The 22,290-nt window shown below is 39.7% G+C and overlaps 9 protein-coding genes across 9 annotated transcripts; 5 read left to right on the top strand and 4 right to left on the bottom strand. All coding sequences in view use genetic code 12, as the record gives it.

Moving 5' to 3' along the window:
* Positions 1–1,436: 1,436 nt before the first annotated feature.
* CPAR2_503790 (uncharacterized protein) lies at positions 1,437–2,114 on the top strand (the record flags this gene model as incomplete). Its single annotated transcript, XM_036810819.1, has 1 exon — positions 1,437–2,114. The coding sequence occupies one exon, from the start codon at positions 1,437–1,439 to the stop codon at positions 2,112–2,114; it is 678 nt and encodes a 225-aa protein (XP_036667318.1).
* Positions 2,115–2,177: 63 nt separating this feature from the next.
* MET18 (Met18p) lies at positions 2,178–5,522 on the bottom strand (the record flags this gene model as incomplete). The annotated part of the gene is made up of 1 exon (XM_036810818.1): positions 2,178–5,522. The coding sequence occupies one exon, from the start codon at positions 5,520–5,522 to the stop codon at positions 2,178–2,180; it is 3,345 nt and encodes a 1,114-aa protein (XP_036667317.1).
* Positions 5,523–6,074: 552 nt separating this feature from the next.
* On the top strand, positions 6,075–13,634 carry CAS4 (Cas4p; the record flags this gene model as incomplete). The annotated part of the gene is made up of 1 exon (XM_036810817.1): positions 6,075–13,634. The coding sequence occupies one exon, from the start codon at positions 6,075–6,077 to the stop codon at positions 13,632–13,634; it is 7,560 nt and encodes a 2,519-aa protein (XP_036667316.1).
* A 301-nt stretch (positions 13,635–13,935) lies between these two features.
* Positions 13,936–14,997, top strand: CPAR2_503760 (uncharacterized protein; the record flags this gene model as incomplete). The annotated part of the gene is made up of 1 exon (XM_036810816.1): positions 13,936–14,997. One exon carries the CDS (start codon positions 13,936–13,938, stop codon positions 14,995–14,997), a length of 1,062 nt encoding a protein of 353 aa, XP_036667315.1.
* Positions 14,998–15,008: 11 nt separating this feature from the next.
* CPAR2_503750 (phosphatidate phosphatase) lies at positions 15,009–16,868 on the bottom strand (the record flags this gene model as incomplete). The annotated part of the gene is made up of 1 exon (XM_036810815.1): positions 15,009–16,868. One exon carries the CDS (start codon positions 16,866–16,868, stop codon positions 15,009–15,011), a length of 1,860 nt encoding a protein of 619 aa, XP_036667314.1.
* A 414-nt stretch (positions 16,869–17,282) lies between these two features.
* Positions 17,283–19,043, top strand: BZZ1 (Bzz1p; the record flags this gene model as incomplete). The annotated part of the gene is made up of 1 exon (XM_036810814.1): positions 17,283–19,043. One exon carries the CDS (start codon positions 17,283–17,285, stop codon positions 19,041–19,043), a length of 1,761 nt encoding a protein of 586 aa, XP_036667313.1.
* A 53-nt stretch (positions 19,044–19,096) lies between these two features.
* RPS7A (40S ribosomal protein eS7) lies at positions 19,097–19,657 on the bottom strand (the record flags this gene model as incomplete). The annotated part of the gene is made up of 1 exon (XM_036810813.1): positions 19,097–19,657. One exon carries the CDS (start codon positions 19,655–19,657, stop codon positions 19,097–19,099), a length of 561 nt encoding a protein of 186 aa, XP_036667312.1.
* A 398-nt stretch (positions 19,658–20,055) lies between these two features.
* On the top strand, positions 20,056–20,778 carry RKI1 (ribose-5-phosphate isomerase; the record flags this gene model as incomplete). Its single annotated transcript, XM_036810811.1, has 1 exon — positions 20,056–20,778. One exon carries the CDS (start codon positions 20,056–20,058, stop codon positions 20,776–20,778), a length of 723 nt encoding a protein of 240 aa, XP_036667311.1.
* A 16-nt stretch (positions 20,779–20,794) lies between these two features.
* ARF3 (Arf3p) lies at positions 20,795–21,372 on the bottom strand (the record flags this gene model as incomplete). Its single annotated transcript, XM_036810810.1, has 2 exons — positions 20,795–21,307; positions 21,358–21,372. 2 exons carry the CDS (start codon positions 21,370–21,372, stop codon positions 20,795–20,797), a joined length of 528 nt encoding a protein of 175 aa, XP_036667310.1.
* Positions 21,373–22,290: the final 918 nt, after the last annotated feature.

Raw genomic sequence — 22,290 nt, 5'->3', positions numbered from 1 at the left:
TAGAGACTGATTTCTTCTTTCAACGGTGATAGTCTTTTGTAATAAAATAATATATACAGGAATATACATTCCCCCGTATCCCAAATATTAATCCGCAATAGAACCCTATAAGCCCCATACATAAGATATTACCTCAGTATAGACAATAGACAATAGACAAAAGAGCACACGCTTTCAAGTGCAAACTCCGTTTACACTTTTATTCAGAACCGATGTTAATTTTCCGCTTTGTGGCTTTGATATATATATATATATATCCTTAATCCGTGGGTTTTTTTATGACTTTTTTCCACCCCCTCTCTCTCTCTCTCTCTCTCTCTCTCATACAATACTTACCCCATACTCTTGCTCTTTCTCTGTTCCACTGCAAGATTCAAGAGCATCGGTCCATCACAATCGTCAATGCACAAATGTTTCCCTCTTTTGTGGCAAATAAGTACAACAAACATTTATCATGTGCTATTGATATAATCCATACTTGTTCTTCAACATGTATGGTTTTGAACTGCTCTTTTGTTGGTTTGGACCGCATAGCCTTTTCCTTTTCTCTAGCCACAACCGTCCCATCAACGTAGTTTACTCAATTAACCTGTTTACAAAGTATAGAGATAGTTTAGATATGGATCTTCTCTCCTTACTTTTTTTGCCACCCCCCCCCCCCTTTTTCCCCTCCCCCACATTTCAGAACAACCTGACACAAAAGCAAATCAGATACACACCCAATCAACAACATTTAATTTATTTTATTAGATTTTACTCTTTCATTTCATTTCATTTCATTTGCTGCAAAAAAAAAACCAAAAAAACAAAAAATAGAAAAAGGAATGTGCCCTCATCAACCAGTGGATAAAATACACGTTTGATAGAAGCACACAATAAGACGATCACACGTAGTCCTCCTCTTTTTTTTTCTGTGATTTGTGGCCAACAACGCTTTATGAAAACCACATGCAAAGACAAAAAGCCAAATCATATTTCTTTTACTTGCTCCCTCTAGTTTTGATTTATTATCTTAGCCATATTACCCCCGTTTACTTTTGACATGTGATAGTTCCACAACAAACCACTTTCTATAAATAAATCGTCATATGGTTTTGGCAATCGCGCACCTTGTTGTGTGTATCAACCGAGCTTTCCAACAAGACACAAACTAAAATATGCAAGTTAATTGACATCTCATCTAATGTCATTAAACATCATGTGAAAAAAAAAAACCAAAAGAAAAAAAAAAAAAAAAAAAAAAAAAGAGAGAGCCCCTAAAACACACGTGATTATCACATGACTTTTATTCGTGTCTCAAGAACCTTTACCACGACACTTTACTTGTGACACTGAAGTTTCTAACAATTTTCACTCTTTACTCATCTCATCTTATTTCCACTGTAACCAAGTAGAAACCAGCAACACCCATACAGCAGTCCCCACACCCAGCCACAATGTCCTTCACATCAAAAGCGTCTCAACACCAAGCTGAACAAACAGTAAATAAACTATTTGCAGATATACTACATACGCAACCAAGAGCAACAACAACAAGATCAACAACAACAACAACAACGAAAGCCGCTAAAGATCGTGATGCCAAACTATCTTCAACGCAAATCCTAACTAATCAACTCATGCAAGGATCAAAACCCGCTTCGACAGCCCGATCCAAACAGCAACAGAAACGTAAATTACACCAAAAGATCAAAAAGAAAGAAGCCCAAGATAAGAAATTCCAGAAATTTATCAAGTACAATCAAATCTTATCCAAACTGCCATCATCAAGAACCGATGCTGAACGAGCCTACATCAACAAATTGATCCGCAAGAATACCAATCAATTGAAACAGCTATCTCACATTGACGATTTCGAAATCGAATCGGAATTGGAAGCTGTCAAACTGCAATTATTAAATGAATTGCACCACCACCCGACACTGAAATCAAGAATAAGGAAAAAATTAACTGTGCCTAAACAAAAGAGTAGCGCCACCGATGAAGAAGGTTTAACGAAGCAAGATTTTATCGATTTCGATGATAAAGTTAAACGTGGCTTGATTTCAGTTCCCGGTTTAACACCAGGTTTGGCTCCAGTTGATGAAAATGAATCGGAATCAGACTCAGAATAGACATCAAATAGAAGCAAACAAATGTATACCATCTATATTGTATATACTATCCACTGATTCTAGTTATCTCATCTCGTACAAGATTTGTCGTAAATCAATCGCCAATTTCCTCACATTACGTTTCTTGTCATCCAAACAAACTTCCAATTGTTTCAACACTAAACTCTTGTATCGTTCAACAACATCAACACTAAATTTCTCAAACACAAGAATCAAGTTTTGCAAGGCCAATTCCCTGATTTGGGGACAGGAACCATTGGTGGTGGAATTTGTCGCCAATTGCATCAATTGAGGCACGATTTTTGACAAGTGCAGTTGCATCATGGTGGCATCTTCTCGTAAAATGATTTCCAAAATGTTCAATCCTGCACGATAGATTAATTGTATATTTTCCCTCGACGCATGGCAATTTTTGGTTGTGGTTGTGGTTGTGGTTGTGGTTGTGGTTGTGGTTGTGGTTGTGGTAGTGGTGGTCATGGTCAATGCAGTGATTACAAATGGTGTGAATGTTGATAAATGCGGCACCAAGATCTTGTGGGAAATATGCGGCAAAATCATTGCCAATGCTTGTATATTCACCATGGCATCGGTTTTCGAGTCGTTTTCGTCCATCAAATATGGCAACAATTGCTCAAACACCTGTTGTTTGTACAATAGCTTCACATTGAGATTATTCACCTTGGATATGACTTTCCTTGATGCTAATGCCGCTGGTGTATTGATAAACAATTTTACATCAATAACAAGTAATGGCAACGCCAGTATTATCAATTGTTTATGTTGTGGTGCAGTAGTTGATGATTGGAAAGTTTGCATCAACTCAGTCAACGATACCATTCCACTCTGATCAATCTTCATCAAATGAGCTTTCAATGTCCATACATATATTTCAAATTGATTCATATCGGAAAAACTCAATTCTGGTGAGAATTCCTCCACTGGCCCAAATTTGTTCACTAAAAGACATAGGTGTTGTAGATACTGCACTCGCAAGTACTTGCCATGTAAATTCGACAAGATCGTCGTTACTGCATCCAATGACGTTGCAACACTTGTCAATTTACATGATTTATCAATAGCTGAAACAATCTTGTTATAAATGCTCATGTAGCCACTTGGCTGATTTAACAAGTTTCCTTGATACTGAAACACCAGTTTCGAATCCCCATCAGTACAAAAAATCAGCTCCATTTCATTCAAGATTGCTTGATGTTTGGTAACATCAATGAATCGAACAATAATACGAAGTAAATCACCACTTACTTCCAATAATGCCAAACTTGCTTCATCATTTGCATCAGTAGGAACCAAATTGTACAACAACTGCATAAAATTGGGGATGAATTTCTTATACCATGAATTTGTCAAAAATGGTTGGATAGTTTCCACTTTATTGAACAAGGTGACAAAGAATTCGACAACAATCTGTAATGAATCCAATGTAAAGTTTTGCTTATTCATGATTCTAATGGACACAACTTCCAAAATTTGATGATTGATAGTTAATTGTTGAATGATATCAAGTGCAAATTTGAATTGGACATCAGATACAGCGTCTTTATTCAAGATTGGATTTATAACTTCATCAATTATAGAGGCAGTAACCAATGGTTGCCCCTCCATGATAAACGACAACCGAGCCACAATTTCATCAACAACAACAACATCCTTCAACTCCGTGACAATACAATCTTCAATTATCCCTTTGAAAATCTGTAAAATCAATTGTACATTGGTCAATGTCAAAAAACTCGGTATTGTCATCAACTTGCACAATTGTTGTACAACTTTACACCTCAAGGTCTTTTCCAAACTGGATGAGTTTGATAATAATTGACATAGAAAAATGAGTAAATGGTCTTTATAGTTGTGCAAATGGGTTTCAACTGCCATTGGATGGGCAATCAAGATAAATCCTAAATTATCAACTAAATCACGCTGTTTGGATATGTTTAGCGTGAAATCATTGTTTTTATTCATATCCATATCCATATCGGTATCAAAATCATCTTGGTTATTGTCCTCTGCTTCACCCTCAACGTTAAAGTATTTCCCCCAAACACTTGATCCAAACAAATAATCAACAACAAAGTTGTAATTCTCCACAGAAGTGCTTGCCAACAGTGCCAAAATAATCACTGATGGTTTACTCTTGTCTTTTTGCAAATTAGGTCCCAATTCATCAACTACAGTTTGCAACATCGATTCCCGCAGCAGCGGTAACAGAACCTTCTTTATCAACTTTTCCAATATCACCAAAGTTAAAAACAACACTTTTACTTCATCGTTATCATCAATTGACGTATAATCTTTTGGAACAATGCTTTCCATGGTGGGTTTGAACACTTCACACTCATTATGCAAAATTTCAAACTTTAATGCATTCCACAACGAAAGCCAATGCGAATCAATCACATCAACAGTGTAATTCTCCACACACATGGCAATTGTTTTCAATGTGTCATTACGTATAACTGGATTGGTGGATGCTAGTTTCTCCACTAAGCTGGGGATCGACTCTGACGCAAATCTTGATTGTGATGCAATAACTTGTCTTAGATCCGTCTTCAACTGCTCAGGAGATATCTTGTATTGGTCATTAGCAGGTGGAGTAAACGAAATGGGGAAATAACAAAAACAAACATCAAATAAATCAGTCACAAATTCCTGGTGTAAATTTGAATCAGAAAATTCAAATTCAGCATTGATTGTCTTGTTCAATTGGAACGACTGTAACAAGTTTCGTGGATCTTTTTCTCCTGATGCAATGTGTATAAATGCCTTGATGTATAAGTTGGGCACCGAAGTCAATACGAAGCTCTTGTTATTCTCAAACAAACTATTCATTATTTGAAACCCTTCGTAGCGAACTTTAGCCAAATTCTTTCTGGGATCGTATCCAGTAAGAAGCTTGTTCAAAATCTTTTCACTGTTCAAACTAGCAGTGTATGCCTTACACATAATCAATGTGTTGATCCCTTGCAATGCATGGATCAAACTCAATTTATCATCAAATTTACTCATCAAAAAATCAATCATTACTCCCACATCTTGTCGTGAGAGTTGGGACAGTGGCAAATTACCCAACACTGAGCTCAAGAATTGCATACCACGACTCCTCATGATTTCGTTATCTGAAGTCAAAGTAGGTCCCAAGTGCTGAACAAATTGAAGTAATGTTAGTTGATTCCTGATGAAGAGATCAACAATTTCGGAAACGTAATTGTGTGCTACATCACCATCATCATTGTTACCCACAGCAGCAACGTATTGACTTATCAATACCGGAATGTTATGAGTCTCAACTGGAGTGGACATCGATGGCATGTAGTTTGATTTTTGCAATGCCTCTCGATAAAGCCTCAAAGAATTTTGGAAATTTTTCGGCGTCTGTAGAGATTTCGTCATCGCGCGATCCCGCAGCCCTCAATTTTTGCGTTCCAACACACGTTAAAACCATTAGTGGCTTTTACGTAATAATATCGGTTGACCAATCTAAGCCAAATTGTAACACCGGTAATGACGGCCATATGGTGAAGCAAAGACAGAAACCTGTATGTTCGTGGTCCCATTATATTCTGTGTCACTTCTGGGGATCACCTGACGCAATGTTTGCAGAAGCACTATTCCTTCATCTAACCACTTCCCCCTTCCTCTTCCCCCTTTCCCCCTTCCCCCCCTCCCCACTTAAAGTTTACCTTGGGCTCAGAACGTCGTGCACACTCATACTACGCACTTTTCTTTCTTAATTTACGCGACTCTCACTGTAAAATCGATACCATCGCTGTTGTGTAACTGTTCCCACTTGTGTTGTAGCTCAAAATCGTTTGATGGAGACAACAGAAAATCTTTTAGAAACCAAAACAGTTGATTCCCATCGTCACACATACATACACACATACCACCACTACTTCCAGATACTATAGCTCTTATTAGACACACGCATGATAGACTGTTCCCATGATTGAAATACCCGATTTGAACTCGATTTACATCCCAAATCTAGAACAAGATGCCACTACCATCAATCATCAAGAGACAGACCAAAACCGGCAGCATAATGGACAGCATAATGCTCCCGTAAACGATGTCTACGTAGCATCTCCAGCATCCCCAAATACCCTCCCCACTAGATCAATCGATCAAGAGCCAGAAATGCAAGAAGTAAGCAGCAGTATTGACGGATTCGAGATGGACAGTATAAATTTCAAAACCAACTCAGGGCTATCATTTGGCAGTGATCAGAACATTACCACTCAACAAGTAGACTATGGTCAAAGCGAAACCCCAACATTGGCAACTGGCTTGTCGTTTTTACCCAATAATTTAAATGAACACAAGACAACTTTTAAACTACAAGAACCGCCTGTGAATGGCCACTATCAAACCGACTCAGCAGACCTACATCTATTTGAAGCTAGTGACCAAGTTGGACCTATAGAGACTCCCAAATTTGCTCTCAAATCGAAAAACACTCAATTATCACTCAACCAACTGCTAGCGTCGCCAATGTCTATAATGCCACAACATGATCACACTGAGCCTTCACCACAACTACCGGCTCCATTATCATCAACATCTTTACAGAATGTACTTACGATGAATGAGAACGGAGGAGGACAAGGAGAAGGAGGAGGACCGTCGCGGAGAAGCTTAGCCACTGACTTCAAAACTCCAGCTGAGTATACACTACATATCATATTCACCCAATTTGTCCGATATGCAGAAAGGAAACTAAATGTGTTTCTTGACTACTCAGTAACCGATGAGTCTTCATTATTTAGCATCTTTGCTGAAGGATCTGATCCGCAATTCGACAAAATCGTTGAATCTTTAGGTTACATTGCCAGAAGAAAACCTAAACCAGTGATTGATAGTGTTATGTTTTGGAGGAAATCAAAAAGTGAAGTGGCGGCAAATGCTGCCCACGAAGTGGAGAAAGTATTGATCCAAGCGAGAAAGACATTGCCAGAGGATGCCCAATTGGCACTTGCAGCACCTGCACCACCACCACCAGCACCAGCACCACCAAAACCAAAACGTTCCCTCAGTCTAATGAGAAACAAATCGAAGTCTCATCGTCGTAATCAATCATCGGTTTCGACGCTTTCGTCTGATCCAGAGTGGATGAAAAAGAAGCAAGTGGTGGATTCACAGGTTGATGTAGTCAAACAAACAGCCATAAATGCTGAAAAGAAATCATTGGTTTCGATTTATATCTTGTGTCGAGTGCTTATGGAAGTTGTCAAACAAACACCAACTGAAGTAATGGGCGAGGACTTAGGCGATAAGTTGGAGGAGATTGTATACACTCAGTTGAAAACAACTGATCCGGCAAGCACTAGCCAATCAATAATACGAGCAGCAAACTGGACTTTATTTGCACAATTACTAGGACTAATGTCAGAAAAGAGATTTCTTAGTGTCAGTGATCGATTTGTTTTCGATTTGGAAAAGCTTCCGCAACGTATCAACCATGAAGATGAAGCAAGATTGTATCTACTTATATCGGCGATGAAGTACCTAAAAATGAACCATTACCCACCTGAGCTATTTGAAGATAGTAAAGAGTTTATGCAAATTCTCGCAAAGTTTTTTGAAAGAACGACCAATGAAGCAGTGCTTTATGCATATTGTGACTCCATATCAAACTTGGTTCTCCCCTTGGCCAACAACTTAACCGCCGAGGCCAATGACCCCGGGTGGAATGAAGGCATTGAAAAGATTTACAACAAGGCAATAGACATGTGGAGGAAACTACCCGAGGCAAGCACTTCAACCAGTATATCGAGTATCTTGCACCCACAAACTTCTCATTTTGGCAGTGGCTGGTCTCATTTGATGAATGTGATTACAGCAACATTGTCGGTGTCTCGAAAGGAGCTATTTTCAGCTAAATGGTATGCCATTATTGAACAAAATGCATTCAAGTTGAAGCCGAAAGTTGACGTACATGAAAAGACGGCGTTTGTGGTGTACACCAGTCGATTATTGTGGGTCTATTTCAATCGTGTTCCCGATTCCCTCAACTCAACTATTAAAAAATTGGATGATTTTTTCAAGTTAATTTTATTCCACCCCGTGTCCACCAGTAAGAAGCAGTGGCTAACTCCTGATTTCGAACTTATTGGCGCCTTGGCGCAAATGATTAAAATTGTTGGGTACAATCATCTTAATTACACCCTTGAAAATGTCTTACTTCGTTTATTACGCGATGCATTTAGCCAGTCAATAGAGCATCTTCAAACGGAAAAACTCATGTTGGTGGTTAGATCGTATATCAAGATATTGAAAGAGTTTGAGCGCAAAGATAAACCACAATTTCCAGGAATCGACCAAGGAGAACCAACAACGAGCTCCCAATTTCAATTTGTTGCAAAAAACAGTACAAATGTGGGATTTCATGATGAATTTGGTCGCACTTTTGGCACGCTATTGAAAATGCTTGATCACCAATATGGTGTCACTTTAGGCGACTCTGGATCCGCCAAGTCGCTGTCGTCATTTGGGTTTTTCAGTAATGAATCGATGACAAAGATATCCAAGGATACGCAATTGGAATTGTTTGCTGATTTGATTGGCGCTGTTCCATACACCATGGTTCCCACGCAAGGCGAAACACAATGCGCTAGTGGTCTTCCGTTGAAGCAAGTGGTGGAGTTGTTGACAAGAAATGCCGTCCATTCGAGTAGGAAAGTACTGGATGCTTCTGTGGATGCATTGAAGGCGCTATCCACTAGGAAAAACCCCACTACCTTGTTGAATATATTTGCTAAATTTGCCTTTCAGTTATCGGAAAAGACAAGCTCAGTATATGATTCAAACTATTTGAATTCACCTACTTTCATCTACCTTTTGAAGCTATACACTGAGTTGCTTGACACTTGGTATCAACTGTTTGAAGTGTCGAGTGATCCCAGTGGGAAGAACCCTTTGGCACAAGATGACGAATTGATGAACAAGGACGTGTTGAATGACTTGTATCAAATTAACCATAAACATGACTTGCCGAAACTGAATACTGGAAACGAATTGGAGTGGAAGACGATCATCAACCTGGTGGAGAGTATTGAAGGGAATGGATTATTTTTCCTTTGCTCACAAGATCCCCAAGTCAGATCATATGGTATTAAAATATTGCGCACTGTTGACAAATTTGACCAAGCGATATACAATTTAACTGAAAGGGAGGAGTTTGACCATAAGCTGGACCCCAAAGATGCAAAACAACATTCGCGCAGCTCATCCAAATTTGCTGCTGATTTCGGCACTAGGATAATCCATATCTTGGAAGAAATTGATTTTCACGACCTCATCAAACCCTTCAAGAAGGAATTGAGTCTTCCTGAACGTCAACGATTGTTACGTCTTAAAAGTGATAAAAACGTGTTGATAAAAGTTGTTGAATCTGATTATGGAATTGACTCAACCATGTGGTTTCGATTATACCCCAAAATTCTCGAAATCTTGTTTGTTAAATGTCCCATGCCCGTGGCAATGTGTCGTGATATTGTTTGCGTCAGTTTAGTACAAATGCACGAATTGGTGTTTGAATTTTCTGAAAGTGTCAAGTCAAATACGTCATCATTATTTTCCACCAGACTGTCTTCAACTGTGGCGCCAGAAGTGTTGGTAAATCAGTGGAAATTGTACTTGGTGTTTGCTTGTATTACACTCACTACCACCAATGAGCAAAAAATTTCATTCCCTACGCAGCCGACCCACGGTAGGAAACGTTCATTACAAATGTTTATCCAGCATCAGAAAATCACTAGTGCCAAGTCCATTTTCAGAATGGTTTTACCATTGCTTAAATCACATCAAATGATGGTGAGGGAAGCCGTTATTGTTGGATTGAGCCATATCAATATCAATATATTCAAGACCTTTTTGGAAAATGTCCCCTTGGTGGTGCAAGAATGGAATACAAATGTCAAGCTGAGGAATTTTGCCGATGATCGATTTAGAATTGAGATTATTCACATCTTGATGAATATAACCGACAAGTACAAATCTAATAGCGAGATTTATGGCGATGATTCAATTGTTACCGATTTGATTGCCATTGTGAAGAATGTAAAATCATTTCTTACCCTAAGCACGGTTCAAGTTGACATTGATTTCCAACGATTGCGTCGGTACTTTTGCGAATTTTTGGAAAATGTATTTTTAGCCCTTCAAGGAGATAAGTTGGACTTGTGGCTCCCTTTTGAAGCAAGAATGTCTTGTTTCAACTATTTAAAAGAATGGTGTGGTTATGGCGACTCTAGTGCAATAACCGAGGAACGATACAATATCATCACTCAAAAAATTAACGAACGCAAAGATTCACCGTCAGCGATTGCTCTATTGGAATTTGAGAGAAAGAGACTTGAACAATCTGCATTGAGTTGCATGGCGATTTTGTGTCTGGGGAAAATTACCCAGGAACTTGATATACCGGGTGCAGGAGTGGCGTATGTTTCTTTTGATATTCCTGTGTTGTTGAACTGGATACATGCATTGTTAGAAGCCGAAGATAGAGTACAGGAGATTGGTAAATCTGCATTAAATAACCTACTTTACAACAATTACAATCATGCCGACATTGTAATGGAAGTGATTAGGCAATGCTGTACTAATCTGAAGTCGATGCCGGTATATTTTTGCACCTACGTGGATGCATTCTTGTCGAAAGACAAACTGGATTCGGTGCTGGATGAGTTGTTTGTCTTGGCTTGCTTTTTGTGTGGCAATGGTGACATCAAAGTTAGACAATCAGCGTTTAAACTATTGAGTGAGCTTCAAAAAAGGATAGGTGGCACCAGTTTGGATCAATTTGTGGAAACAGTTTATGGAGATAGCTTTGTCGGGAGGAGAAGAGTTCTCGGTGAGATTGCAAGAGTTGTTTGCGAGTGTGATAAAGAACGGTTGTACAATCGAATCTCATATTTGGCTCAATTTTTCAACATTGTTACGTCAAGAGAAAATCTTGCCATCATTTTGACCACATTTTTAGAAAAAGTCGAGCTAGTCAAGGACGATCCACTGTCAATAATGGTTTTAAACAACTTACTTGAGATTTCAATAAAGTATGAGACTGACTACTCACTGATTGAAGCTATGTGGACAGTTCTCAGCAAAGACAATTTCGACATCACCTTTGAATATATTCTCAACACATGTCTTGAATATCGCAATGCATTCCTCGTTGACAAGGCGAGACAAGTGGTGGATTATTTAGCTGCTGCACATCTGGACAAGTTGTATGTCTTGCGCAAGTTGATTAGTAATTTACAACCAAAGCTGATGATCCCTCCTGCTGCAAAGCCGATAGAGGTTCCAAGCTTGTATCCGTATGTGTCAGATTTATCGGAAGTGCTTGATTATAACGAAAAAGACGCAGCATTCTCGCTTGGCCAAATATCTGTCATCTTTATAGTTGACTTGATTGAGAAGTGCCCCATTTTGGATGAAAAATTACCTTTATTGTTGCATATATCTTTCACATTGTTGGATCATTATCTTGTGTTGGTGAGAGAGCAAGCAGGCAAACTTTTGATTCGCTTGGTTCATACGTTGGCAACTGATCCTAATGATGTGGTATCCCATATTCGAAACAAGGATCATATAAGGGGCTTGTGGGTTTATGACGACTTGAATAATGACAAAAAGGGGGCTCGAACACCAAACAATATGATTTCGTTGGTGAGAAATGTTCTTCAAGCATTTTCCAAGATCCCCACCTTGCAAGACGATTGGAGTCGAATTGCGTTAACATGGGGAACTACTTGTGCTGTTAGGCATAGTGCTTGTCGATCTTTCCAAATTTTTAGAGTTCTTATATCGTTCCTTGATTTGAGTATTTTGAAGGCAATGTTTCACCGATTGTCCAATACAATATCTGATGAGTCTGCTGATATTCAAGGATTTGCTATGCAGATTTTGATGACCTTGAATGCCATTGCTGCTGAACTAGATTCGCAAATGTTGATTGATTTCCCGCAGCATTTTTGGTCAAGCGTTGCTTGCTTGAGTACCATACATGAGCAGGAATTTATCGAGGTATTGTCAACCATGAACAAGTTTATATCCAAGATTGATTTGAACGCCACTGACACCATTAATTGTCTTATTTCAACATTCCCACCAAAATGGGAAGGCAAGTTTGAAGGATTGCAGCAAATTGTCACTGTGGGGTTGAGATCATCAGCTTCTTGGGAGCCAACGTTGAACTTTATCGATAAATTGTTGTCTATAAAGGATTCGGAAATTGTCGGAATGGGTGACCCAAGAGTGATTACCGCATTGATTGCCAATATGCCCGTTTTCCTCAATGCATTGGAGACAAAGACAATAACGCCGCAAATTGAGAAAACAGCTACGGCAATTGCCCACCTTGCTGAAGATAAACCATCTCTTGCGAAGATTTTGACATCTTTGGGCAAGAACAAATTTCGATCAAAAAAGGACTTCGTGGTGCAAATGGTGACCACATTGAGACAGTTGTATTTCCCCGACTACGAAGTGATGATTCTCATATCACTATTGAAAATACTTTCCAATCCAACTGAGTTCATCAGGAGGGAAATTTTGGTCTTTCTCAGGGCAATCATTCCATACATTGATTTCAAGAAGGAGGAGTTTATTGGACTCGGTGCCGATTTAATTTCTCCATTGTTGCGGTTGTTACTTACTGATTTTGCTGAACCGGCTTTGGAGGTGTTGGACGAAACTGATGTAATTTCTGGATCGTTGATGGATAGAGATATTTTGAGGATGAGTCTTGGCAACACTTCTATTAAGAAGGAGTACGAAAATACAGCAACATTGTTTGGTATCCCAGAAGAGAGTGGTTGGTCTATCCCTATGCCGGCAGTTACTGCTGCCAGTACTCGTAACAATGTTCATGCTGTTTTCTCAACTTGTGTTGCCCCAACAACTGTTGTTGACGAGCAAGAGAATAATGAGGAAATCCAATTTCATATGGAGGATTACTACAGTCCAAGCATACATGATAATGGAGATGCGGTGTCAGTAAGTGTTGACGAAACCACCTTGAGTAATATGTGGGCAGCACTTGACGATTTCGACAGTTTTTTCAATACGGATAAAATGGTCAAGAGGAAAACAATTAGCTCACCAATTGAAGCTAGACCACTTAATAAAGCGTCGCCTATTGAGAGTGCACCAAACACATACGACAAGAAAGTGTCCGCCATATTGAACAAGACATTAACAACAAATTCAAGGAACAATTTATTGGATTACATTGGCGAGACGGAGCAGCAACCACATGCATCACCAGCTATTTCGTCAAGACGATCATATATTCCTTTCAGAAACAGGTCATTGGCAAAAACGAGAGAAAGTTTGACAACACCTACACTTGGAGCTGACATGAGTCCGCATACACCGTCATCAGCATCTATTGTTGCAAACTCATTCAATGGCAGTGATGTTACACAGCAGGCAATGTCACCAGACAGCACAAGATTAGATGGATTGCTTGGAAAGAGGTCCAGGAAGAGAATGGGGTAGGGTGTAGCTTCTGTATAGTTTGTACAACGTTGAAAGAAATATATAAGTATACACAAGGTTTGACAATCCGTTGACGTTGCACACAATTTCAGTCTTTTTCATTGAAAAGCTTTTCTGCGGAAGTGGTAGATACACAGGATATTTCATTGGCACCATCAGAAAGGATAGTTGTACTGTTGCACACACACTTTGGATGCAAAAAAAAGGAATCTTCATCTTTCAGCAATTGTTTGCTGGAAAAAAAAAAAAAAAAAATTACATCAAGCATCACAAGAGCATTACCACAAGAGTACGAGACATCATGCCACCAAAAAAGAAGCAACAGCCATCAGATAAGAATAAAGCCAAGGCCAAGGCTAAATCAGCCGAAGATAAGACCTTTGGTATGAAAAACAAGAATAAGTCGAAAAGAGTGCAACAACAAATTAATCAATTGCAAGCAGGTATTGATGGAGGAGCAGCCAAGAGGAAAGAAGCCGAAGCCAAGAGGAAAGCCGAGGAAAAGAAGGCTGCTGAAGAAGCCAAGAGGGAAGCAGCTAAACTTTTCGGAATACAACAACAAAAAGTACCCTTTGGAGTTGATCCAAAGTCAGTCTTGTGTGAGTTTTTCAAACAAGGTGTTTGCACCAAAGGAAACAAGTGTAAATTCAGTCACGATCCAAATGTCGGAAGAAAAGATGCCAAGAAGGATTTGTACACTGATGCAAGAGAGGAAAAGGAGCAAGATACAATGGATAACTGGGATGAAGAGAAATTGCGTAGCGTCATTCTTTCCAAGCATGGTAATCCAAAAACTACAACTGACAAGGTTTGTAAGTACTTCATAGATGCAGTGGAGAATGGTAAATATGGATGGTTTTGGGTGTGTCCGAATGGTGGTAATGAATGTAAATATAAACACTCATTGCCACCAGGATTCGTATTAAAGACAAAAGAGCAAAAGAAGTTGGAAAAACTAGCGGCAGAAAGTGCACCAAAGATTACACTAGAGGAATTTTTAGAGTTGGAAAGAAGCAAGTTAGACAAGAGTACATTTACACCAATTACAGCTGAGTCGTTCAGGAAATGGAAGATTGAGCAAAAATCAAAGAAGGAGGATCAAAAGAAGGAAGAGGAAAAGAAAAGTGGGAAGAAACCGCAAACTGGTAGACAGGTTATATTGGAGAAATTCTCCGACAAGTATTACACGGAGGAGGATGATGGTGGAGAAACTTGGGACTTGTCTCAGTTTAAATCGGATCTTCCTGATGATAATACTATAAAGGATTATGGAGACGGGTCCAATGCGCAGGAGTATTATCAAGATGAGGTGAAGGAAAACGGAGACGCCAAAGTTAATGGTGAGACAGTTATTCATGCCTAATTATATAGATACTACTTAACACGTACATCTTCATCCAATTTGTTGCAACTGCTTTCAAAAAACTGATCATCGCTATCCATGAATATGTGGATTTGGGTGTTTGTATTTTTCAAAGCAGTTATCGCAGTGGATACTCTGCGCACCCACTCTGCGCCCTTTTTATCTCTATCTTCCAATTCCATAAATCCCGGGGAGTCGTAGATGCTGTCTGGATCATAGTCGTATCCATTCCTCAGCGTCGTTCTAGATCGTCTTGGAGGGAGCGGTGGTCTATACTCATCAATCATCAGGTTACCATCAGAAGAAACATTGGATGATGGAGGGGCAGATACAGGAGGGGGAGATCCTCGACGTTGAGATGATCGAGTGGATCCCTTGGACTGAGCGTCTGCAGCAACTTCCTTAAATTGAGGTTCTGACGGCATTTCACGCAGACTTGAGCTACTTTGTAAGTTCCTTGGCTTTTTTGGTTTCATTGGGGGTTTCTTCTTTTCCAGTGATGCAGTAGTTGGTGGGAGTACCGGCGAATCTGACAAATCAATCAAGTCAACATCTTCAGTCTCATGAGGATCCGCCTGGCTACTCAGTGATGCCACTTCACTCTCCTGATCAGTACGTGACGCTTCTGTTCTCCTTTTGGCTAGTAGTCGTAATAATTCCCTCAAAATGCGACGGTCATCCTCAATGGATAACGAATTCTCGACGTATCGAATATAGATCGACAACACTCTATTAGGATAACTGATCGCTAGGTCAACGTACGCTTCCAAGTCGTACTCTCCAGAATCTCCAATACAAACAAACTTTTTATCGGGAAAATCTCGGAGAATCTTATGCAACATTGTTCTTTTTCTCGACAGTGATGGCTCTAACAACGACGAAATCATGCTACCCAAATATCTTTTCAAATGTATTGAGCCCTTTGGCAATCCAGCAAGATTGAAATATTCCGATATCGAGGGGAATAATTGCCATGGTGAATTGGAAACATAAAAGAAACTAACATCGCGTTTCTTGCTAAGATCAATGTACCATTTAACAATGGAAGGGATTTTCCATGCTTCAAAGTCTTGCAACAATAAATTTCGAAGTAAGAGTCGTTTGTCACCAACGACTCCTGTGAGCTTAACTGTATCATCGATATCGCTAATAACACCTAGTCCTTTTGACGGGACTATCATGACATTTTGTGCTGCAAAGATTGTTTCTGTAACCATTGAGGAAGCAAATATTACCGAGGGTTTGTAGTTGACTTCTATGGTGGTGTGGAAGTAGCCATACCCATCAGTCATCAATTGTTCGTGAGCCACTTTTTCATGTTGACTTTCGGACCCAATGGTGATTTTAATTTCAGTGTTTGGTATCGATTTAGCAAAAAAGTCTGCCAATCTCTCATTGATGATGGCATCGGAGGTGGGCGAATTCGGCGATGAATTTGTGCTTTGATCCGATGCCACCGAGTGAATCGATTCGTTATCAGAGTCACTTTCTTTGTGATGTACTTGATGCACGGGGAGGTATGCAGTTTCACTTTCAATTTGTTGCTCTGCATCTTGATTATCTCGTTTCATCAACAGCTTGATCACAGACATCATGACTCTATTTTTCCTATTCATTGCCCCAGGAGCTGACATCCAACCTGCGACATCGACATAATACTTGTTCTCTAGCTTTCTTGTGTATGTTGGATACAATTTTATTCGTGTATCTTTTGGAAGTACAACCTTGCCTTCCTCATCGTAGACTTCTCTGGGATTAGTGAATGCTTTCGATGCACCAGACGCAAGTGAGGTCACAGATCCAGTGATTTTGGGGATGTAGTTGTCTCTAGTGCTCCTTGCGAGTCCTATCAATCGTTGCCTTCTTGACATTGGATTGCTTTCAAGATTCATGTGATGAAACGTGAGTGCGAAATGACACCAAATGTAAATCCAAATGGTAAATGGGTACGCCAACAGTATAGGCTAATGGTTATCAATGAAGATGGACCGATGGGGAATCAATGGGGAATCAATGGGGAATCAACGAGGGAACAATGGGAAGTCAATGGGAGCAATGTAGATAACTAAATGGCAAAATTTAACTAAATATGGGTGGACGGATTTAAGTGATAGTTCCACCTAACGCAGTAATGTATGTAGATATAGACCAAAGCTTAATGACAAAATTTGACTTCTTATGGATCTGTTGCTATTGATCTCACTGTACTCCGTTACAAGATCAGCTACAGTTTCAAAACCGAAAAAATATCTAGCCGCCAACTCTAAACCTTTATCCCAACGAAAATGTCACTAGACCAATTGTCGATAGGAAACGAGCTAAAAGATTCATACAAAGCCACATCTACATGGATTAAGAATGGTATCAACTTTTTGGGCGATATCGACGAATTCTACCGTGAACGAGCGGTTATTGAAAAGGAGTACTCGACAAAGTTGAAAGAGTTGACGAAGCGATTTTTTGAAAAAAAGGCCAAGATTTCATCAAACTTGTCGGTAGGCGATGAACCTCAGATTACACCTGGATCATTGGAAAGTGCCTCATTAGTTCTTTGGAATGATGTGTTGACCCAAACTGAGGCAATTGCTGATGAAAAGGCTAATTTCAGTCGTGAGTTGCAACTGAAGATAAGTGACAATTTGGTGAGTTTGAAGGGTAAATGCGAACGTATTGAGCGTCAGATAGGTCTGATTAATGAGTATTTAACCACTGAAAAGAAAAGTGTCGAGGATGAAGTTGCAAAAGCGAAGAAGCATTATGACTCGTTGTGTCAGTCTACAGAAACCGCTAGGGACAAGAACCAGAAATCGCCTAGTGATAAACATACTCGAAAGCTAGCGGATAGAGAAGTTGAAATGAATAATGGGAAAAATGCATATTTAATAAAGATTAATATGGCAAATCGATTAAAGGACAAGTATTATTACCAGGATGTGCCGGAAATATTGGACTACTTGCAAGAGTTGAATGAAGATAGGGTAGCCTTGATGAATAAATTGTTGAAGAATGCCAACATTGTGGAAAGAAATTCATTAGATAAGGTGAAGGAAAAGTTGCATTTGATTGACAACACTATTGATCAGAATAACCCTAAATTGGACATTGCAATGTTTATCAAGCACAATGCTGTTGATTGGGCAGAGCCACAGGACTTTTATTTCATTCCATGTTCCTTCTGGCATGATGATGAAAGTTTGATAATTAAAGAGCCCGAATTGACTGAGTTAAAAAAGCGACTCAATATTGCCACAAATGAGTATAGCAAGTTTGAACAATCGAGTTTGGATATGAAACAGTCACTTGAAGAGAGCACAGCCAAAAGGAAAACTGATGAGAGTATTACTCTTAAATTTGACTCGGGATTGCAAAACTCACTCACCTTATTGAGCAAATTTATCAAGGAGGACACCAACCGTGTCAAGAATGAAGTTGAGATTGAAATTATTCAAAACTTCGCTGGTGACAAGGACTTGAGCTATGTTGCTCCTGTGGCACAAAAAAAGTCTCGATTTGGGTTCCTCAAGGGTAAAAAGACTGAACATGAACAAAATGATGCTCATTCTGTCCACACTGTGAAATCGCAAACGTCTAGTATTCTACCAAGTGGAATATTCAACCTTCGAAGTGGCAAAGGGAAGGAGTCGTCCAATGGGCCAACTGCAAAAGCTTTATATGCATATGCAGCCACCAGTGCCGATGAGACGGGAATGCACCCTGGTGATGAACTTTCCGTCGTGGAGGAGGATGATGGTTCAGGATGGACATTGGTCACCGGTCCACAGGGACAAGGATTGGTGCCCACATCATATCTTGAAGTCAAAGCGGCAAAGAAACCGCCTCCAGTTGCACCAAAAAGAGGTGCAAAAAGAGTACAATACTTGGAAGCGCTTTACGATTACACTGCTGATGGAGAAGATGAGTTAAGCATCCGCGCAGGTGATCGGATTATTTTGGTTGAAGATGACACAGACGGTAGTGGTTGGACTGAAGGAGAGTTGAATGGAGAGAAAGGAATGTTCCCCACTAGTTACGTAAAAAAAGTATAAACCTTTTCGAAATATACATTACCTGATTATACACAAAACACACATCTTTTCCTCTAATGAGTTTCACCTGGGATCTCAAAAACAACTTGTTTTCCAGTCAACTTGGTGTACAATTGTTGGAATGAGTCCAATTTGTAGTCAATAGCAGTAGAGTCCTTTGAGTCCAACAAGACTTTTTGAATCTTGTTACCACCAACCAAGTATCTTACTCTCTTTCCGGTGATTTCAGTTGGGAAAACCAAATCTTCCAACAATTTGTCGTGAACGGCAGTCAAGGTTCTTGATCTTGGTCTCTTTTGTTGTTTTCTGGCTTTTCTTGATGGTTTTGGCAAGATTCTTCTTTCAGCCAAAAACACAACATGTCTGTCTGGGAATTTCTTTTCCAATTCTCTGGTCAATCTGGTTTGGATCTTTCTGTAGCCGACTACTGATGGTGGTGGGACGAAAATGGCAAGGGCCTTCTTTCCTCCATTGACATCGATTTCTCTAACGGATTTGAATTGTAATGGACGTAAATCAGCTTTCAAATCGGTGGTAGATTCCAAATCGAGGAAAGCTTGAGCAACTTTCAAGTCGAGTGGAGATGGAGATTCAGCAAGGATCTTTGATGCCATGGTAGTTGATGATGATGGTACTAGATTATAGCTCTGAAACTTTTTGGAACATTTCAATTTTTTTTTTCTGGTGGTGGTGCACTGAAAAATGAGATTGTTCACGTGAGAGAAAAGAAGAAAAAGCGAGGGAGGGTATAGCCCTATGCAAGTTTGTGCACGTGATTTTCATATAAAGGAAGTCGGCACTGGAATAGGCGTGATTGACGTGCATGAGCTCTTATATGATAAGGGGGGTACATACCAATTTGTTTATATGGTGTAGAGACAATCTACTGTGTCATTGCATTTTCCTTGTTTTTGGGTTTTGATACTCCCCACTTTATTTCCGCACAACTTCCACCGGAATGATTCGGTTGCTGTACTTGCCGCGCTTGCTTCAACATCGACTCACCCATACCATGTCCATTGAAACCGCAAAGAAGTTGGCAGCATATAGAGCTGTTGATGAGAACCTACCACCCAATGCTAAAGTTATTGGTATTGGATCTGGCTCTACCGTGGTTTACGTTGCTGAACGTATAGGTCAGTTACCCAACAAGGATGATTTTGTATGTGTATCGACTGGATTCCAATCTAAAGCACTTATTATTGACAATGGGTTACATTTGGGCCAGATTGAACAATACCCATCACTTGATATTGCTTTTGATGGGGCCGATGAAGTTGATGCACAGTTGAACTTGATTAAGGGTGGAGGAGCTTGTTTGTTCCAGGAGAAATTGGTTGCTTCTGCTGCCAAAAAGTTGATTATAGTTGCTGACTACAGAAAGCAGTCAAAGAAGTTGGGTGAAAACTGGCATCAGGGTGTGCCTATAGAAGTTGTGCCCATAGCGTTTACAAAGTTGATTGGCGATATCACCAAATTGGGTGCCAAAACGGTCAACTTGAGACAAGGAGGTAAAGCCAAGGCAGGGCCTGTGATTACCGATAATAACAATTTCATCTTGGACGCCGATTTTGGAGAGATTGACGATCCAATTAAATTGCACACTGAGTTGAAGCAATTGGTTGGTGTTGTTGATACTGGTATCTTTTCAGCAATTGCCGAAAAGGCATATTTTGGGGAAGAGTCGGGCGATGTAACTACATGGGAAGCAACTGTTATAGAGGAGAGTAAGTAGGGACACACGAATTCTTTTATTTTGAGTGGGAAGAGATCCAATTGAGTGTTTCAACCAATCCGGTTCCATCTATGGCCACTGTTGGAATAACTGACCAGGTGTGATTACCACTCAATTTGTTTAACTCAAACTTTTCAATTAGGTCCTTTGGCTTGACCGCGCCATCAACATCCTGCTTGTTTGCCAACACAACAAGCAAACAATTGTTTAACTCTTTGTCCGTTATTATTCTGTACAATTCCTGTTTCGACTCTTCCAACCGCGATTGATCACTTGAATCAACAACATAAATCAATGCATTAGTCCCCGTAAAATAATGTCTCCACAATGGTCTTATTCTCTCTTGCCCACCACAATCCCAAACTGCAAACGAAACGTTCTTGTGTTTGACTGTTTCAACATTGAACCCTACGGTAGGCACAGTCTTGGAAGTTTTGCCGAGTTTCAATTTATAAAGTATCGTTGTCTTTCCCGCATTGTCCAACCCAAGCATCAATATCCTCATCTCTCGATTTTTGAAGAGCTTTGACTAAGGGAAAGTTAGTAAAGGACTGTGACGCGATGAGGGCTAATACATACCACTAGAGAACCCATGACTGTATTGACGTAAGTTGTTTCCTTTGATGTTACAATTTTTAATCAAATGATTTTTCGAGTTTTGTCAACAAAAGACAAAAATTAGACGAGTAAACAATTACACAAAAGGGAAGGAGCTACTTTGCGCGAGTTTTTGGAAAACATTTCCGCATAGGGAAGTCAAGGGGGGGGGAGAGTGGTACTGGCAATGATTCCCCAAAACAATCTTTGGAGTTAGTAAGGTGTGGATGATACCCAAGTTTCGAATGCATAATTAGGTCCAAATGCGCTTGGAGTTAATGGTTTATCTTTTTTCAAGGGTGTTGGTTTACGCAACTCCCTCCTAGGAGGTTTTTCCCCGCCACTGTGTGCTTAATCCCCGCTCTTTTTATGACAACATTTCACCATTGGATCATTCTACCTTGCACACACATCTTTGAATTCTTACTGAACTACTAATGACATTTCACCATTTTAAGGTATATCATCTTCAAATCAATTCGAGTAAACAAAACACTTCTACAAAAATTTAACTTTAAATTACTAATTCGGCATACCCTTTATCCTTCTCACCATAAAGGAAACCATTCAACAAGAGCGCCATTGACGAATCATTATACCTAGCCATGCCCATCCAACTTAATTAACACCTCTTCCTTCAAAATCTTTTTCAACGTTACGAACGATTTTGGAACGTTCTAGATCATCTTTTATATTCTCTAATTGGATTCTTGTTGCCAAGGACCAATCTTGTCCTCTCATCTGTTTGAAGTTGGGGCGTTTGGCCCATACATATACAATATCGTCCACGTATGATTTAATAGATTTGTAGTGAACTAACCCTTCTGCATCACGATTCGTTAACACCAAAATTTTGGCTGTAAATCTTTAGTCAATGTACTGGATGGAGATCTTCACTGCATTACTTAGCTCCCC

This window comes from Candida parapsilosis, contig 006139 (genome assembly GCF_000182765.1).
Source record: "Candida parapsilosis strain CDC317 annotated contig 006139".
NCBI classification, from domain to species: domain Eukaryota; kingdom Fungi; phylum Ascomycota; class Pichiomycetes; order Serinales; family Debaryomycetaceae; genus Lodderomyces; species Lodderomyces parapsilosis.
The sequence above is the reverse complement of the archived record's forward strand: the minus strand, read 5'-3'. Positions and strand labels throughout refer to the sequence as shown.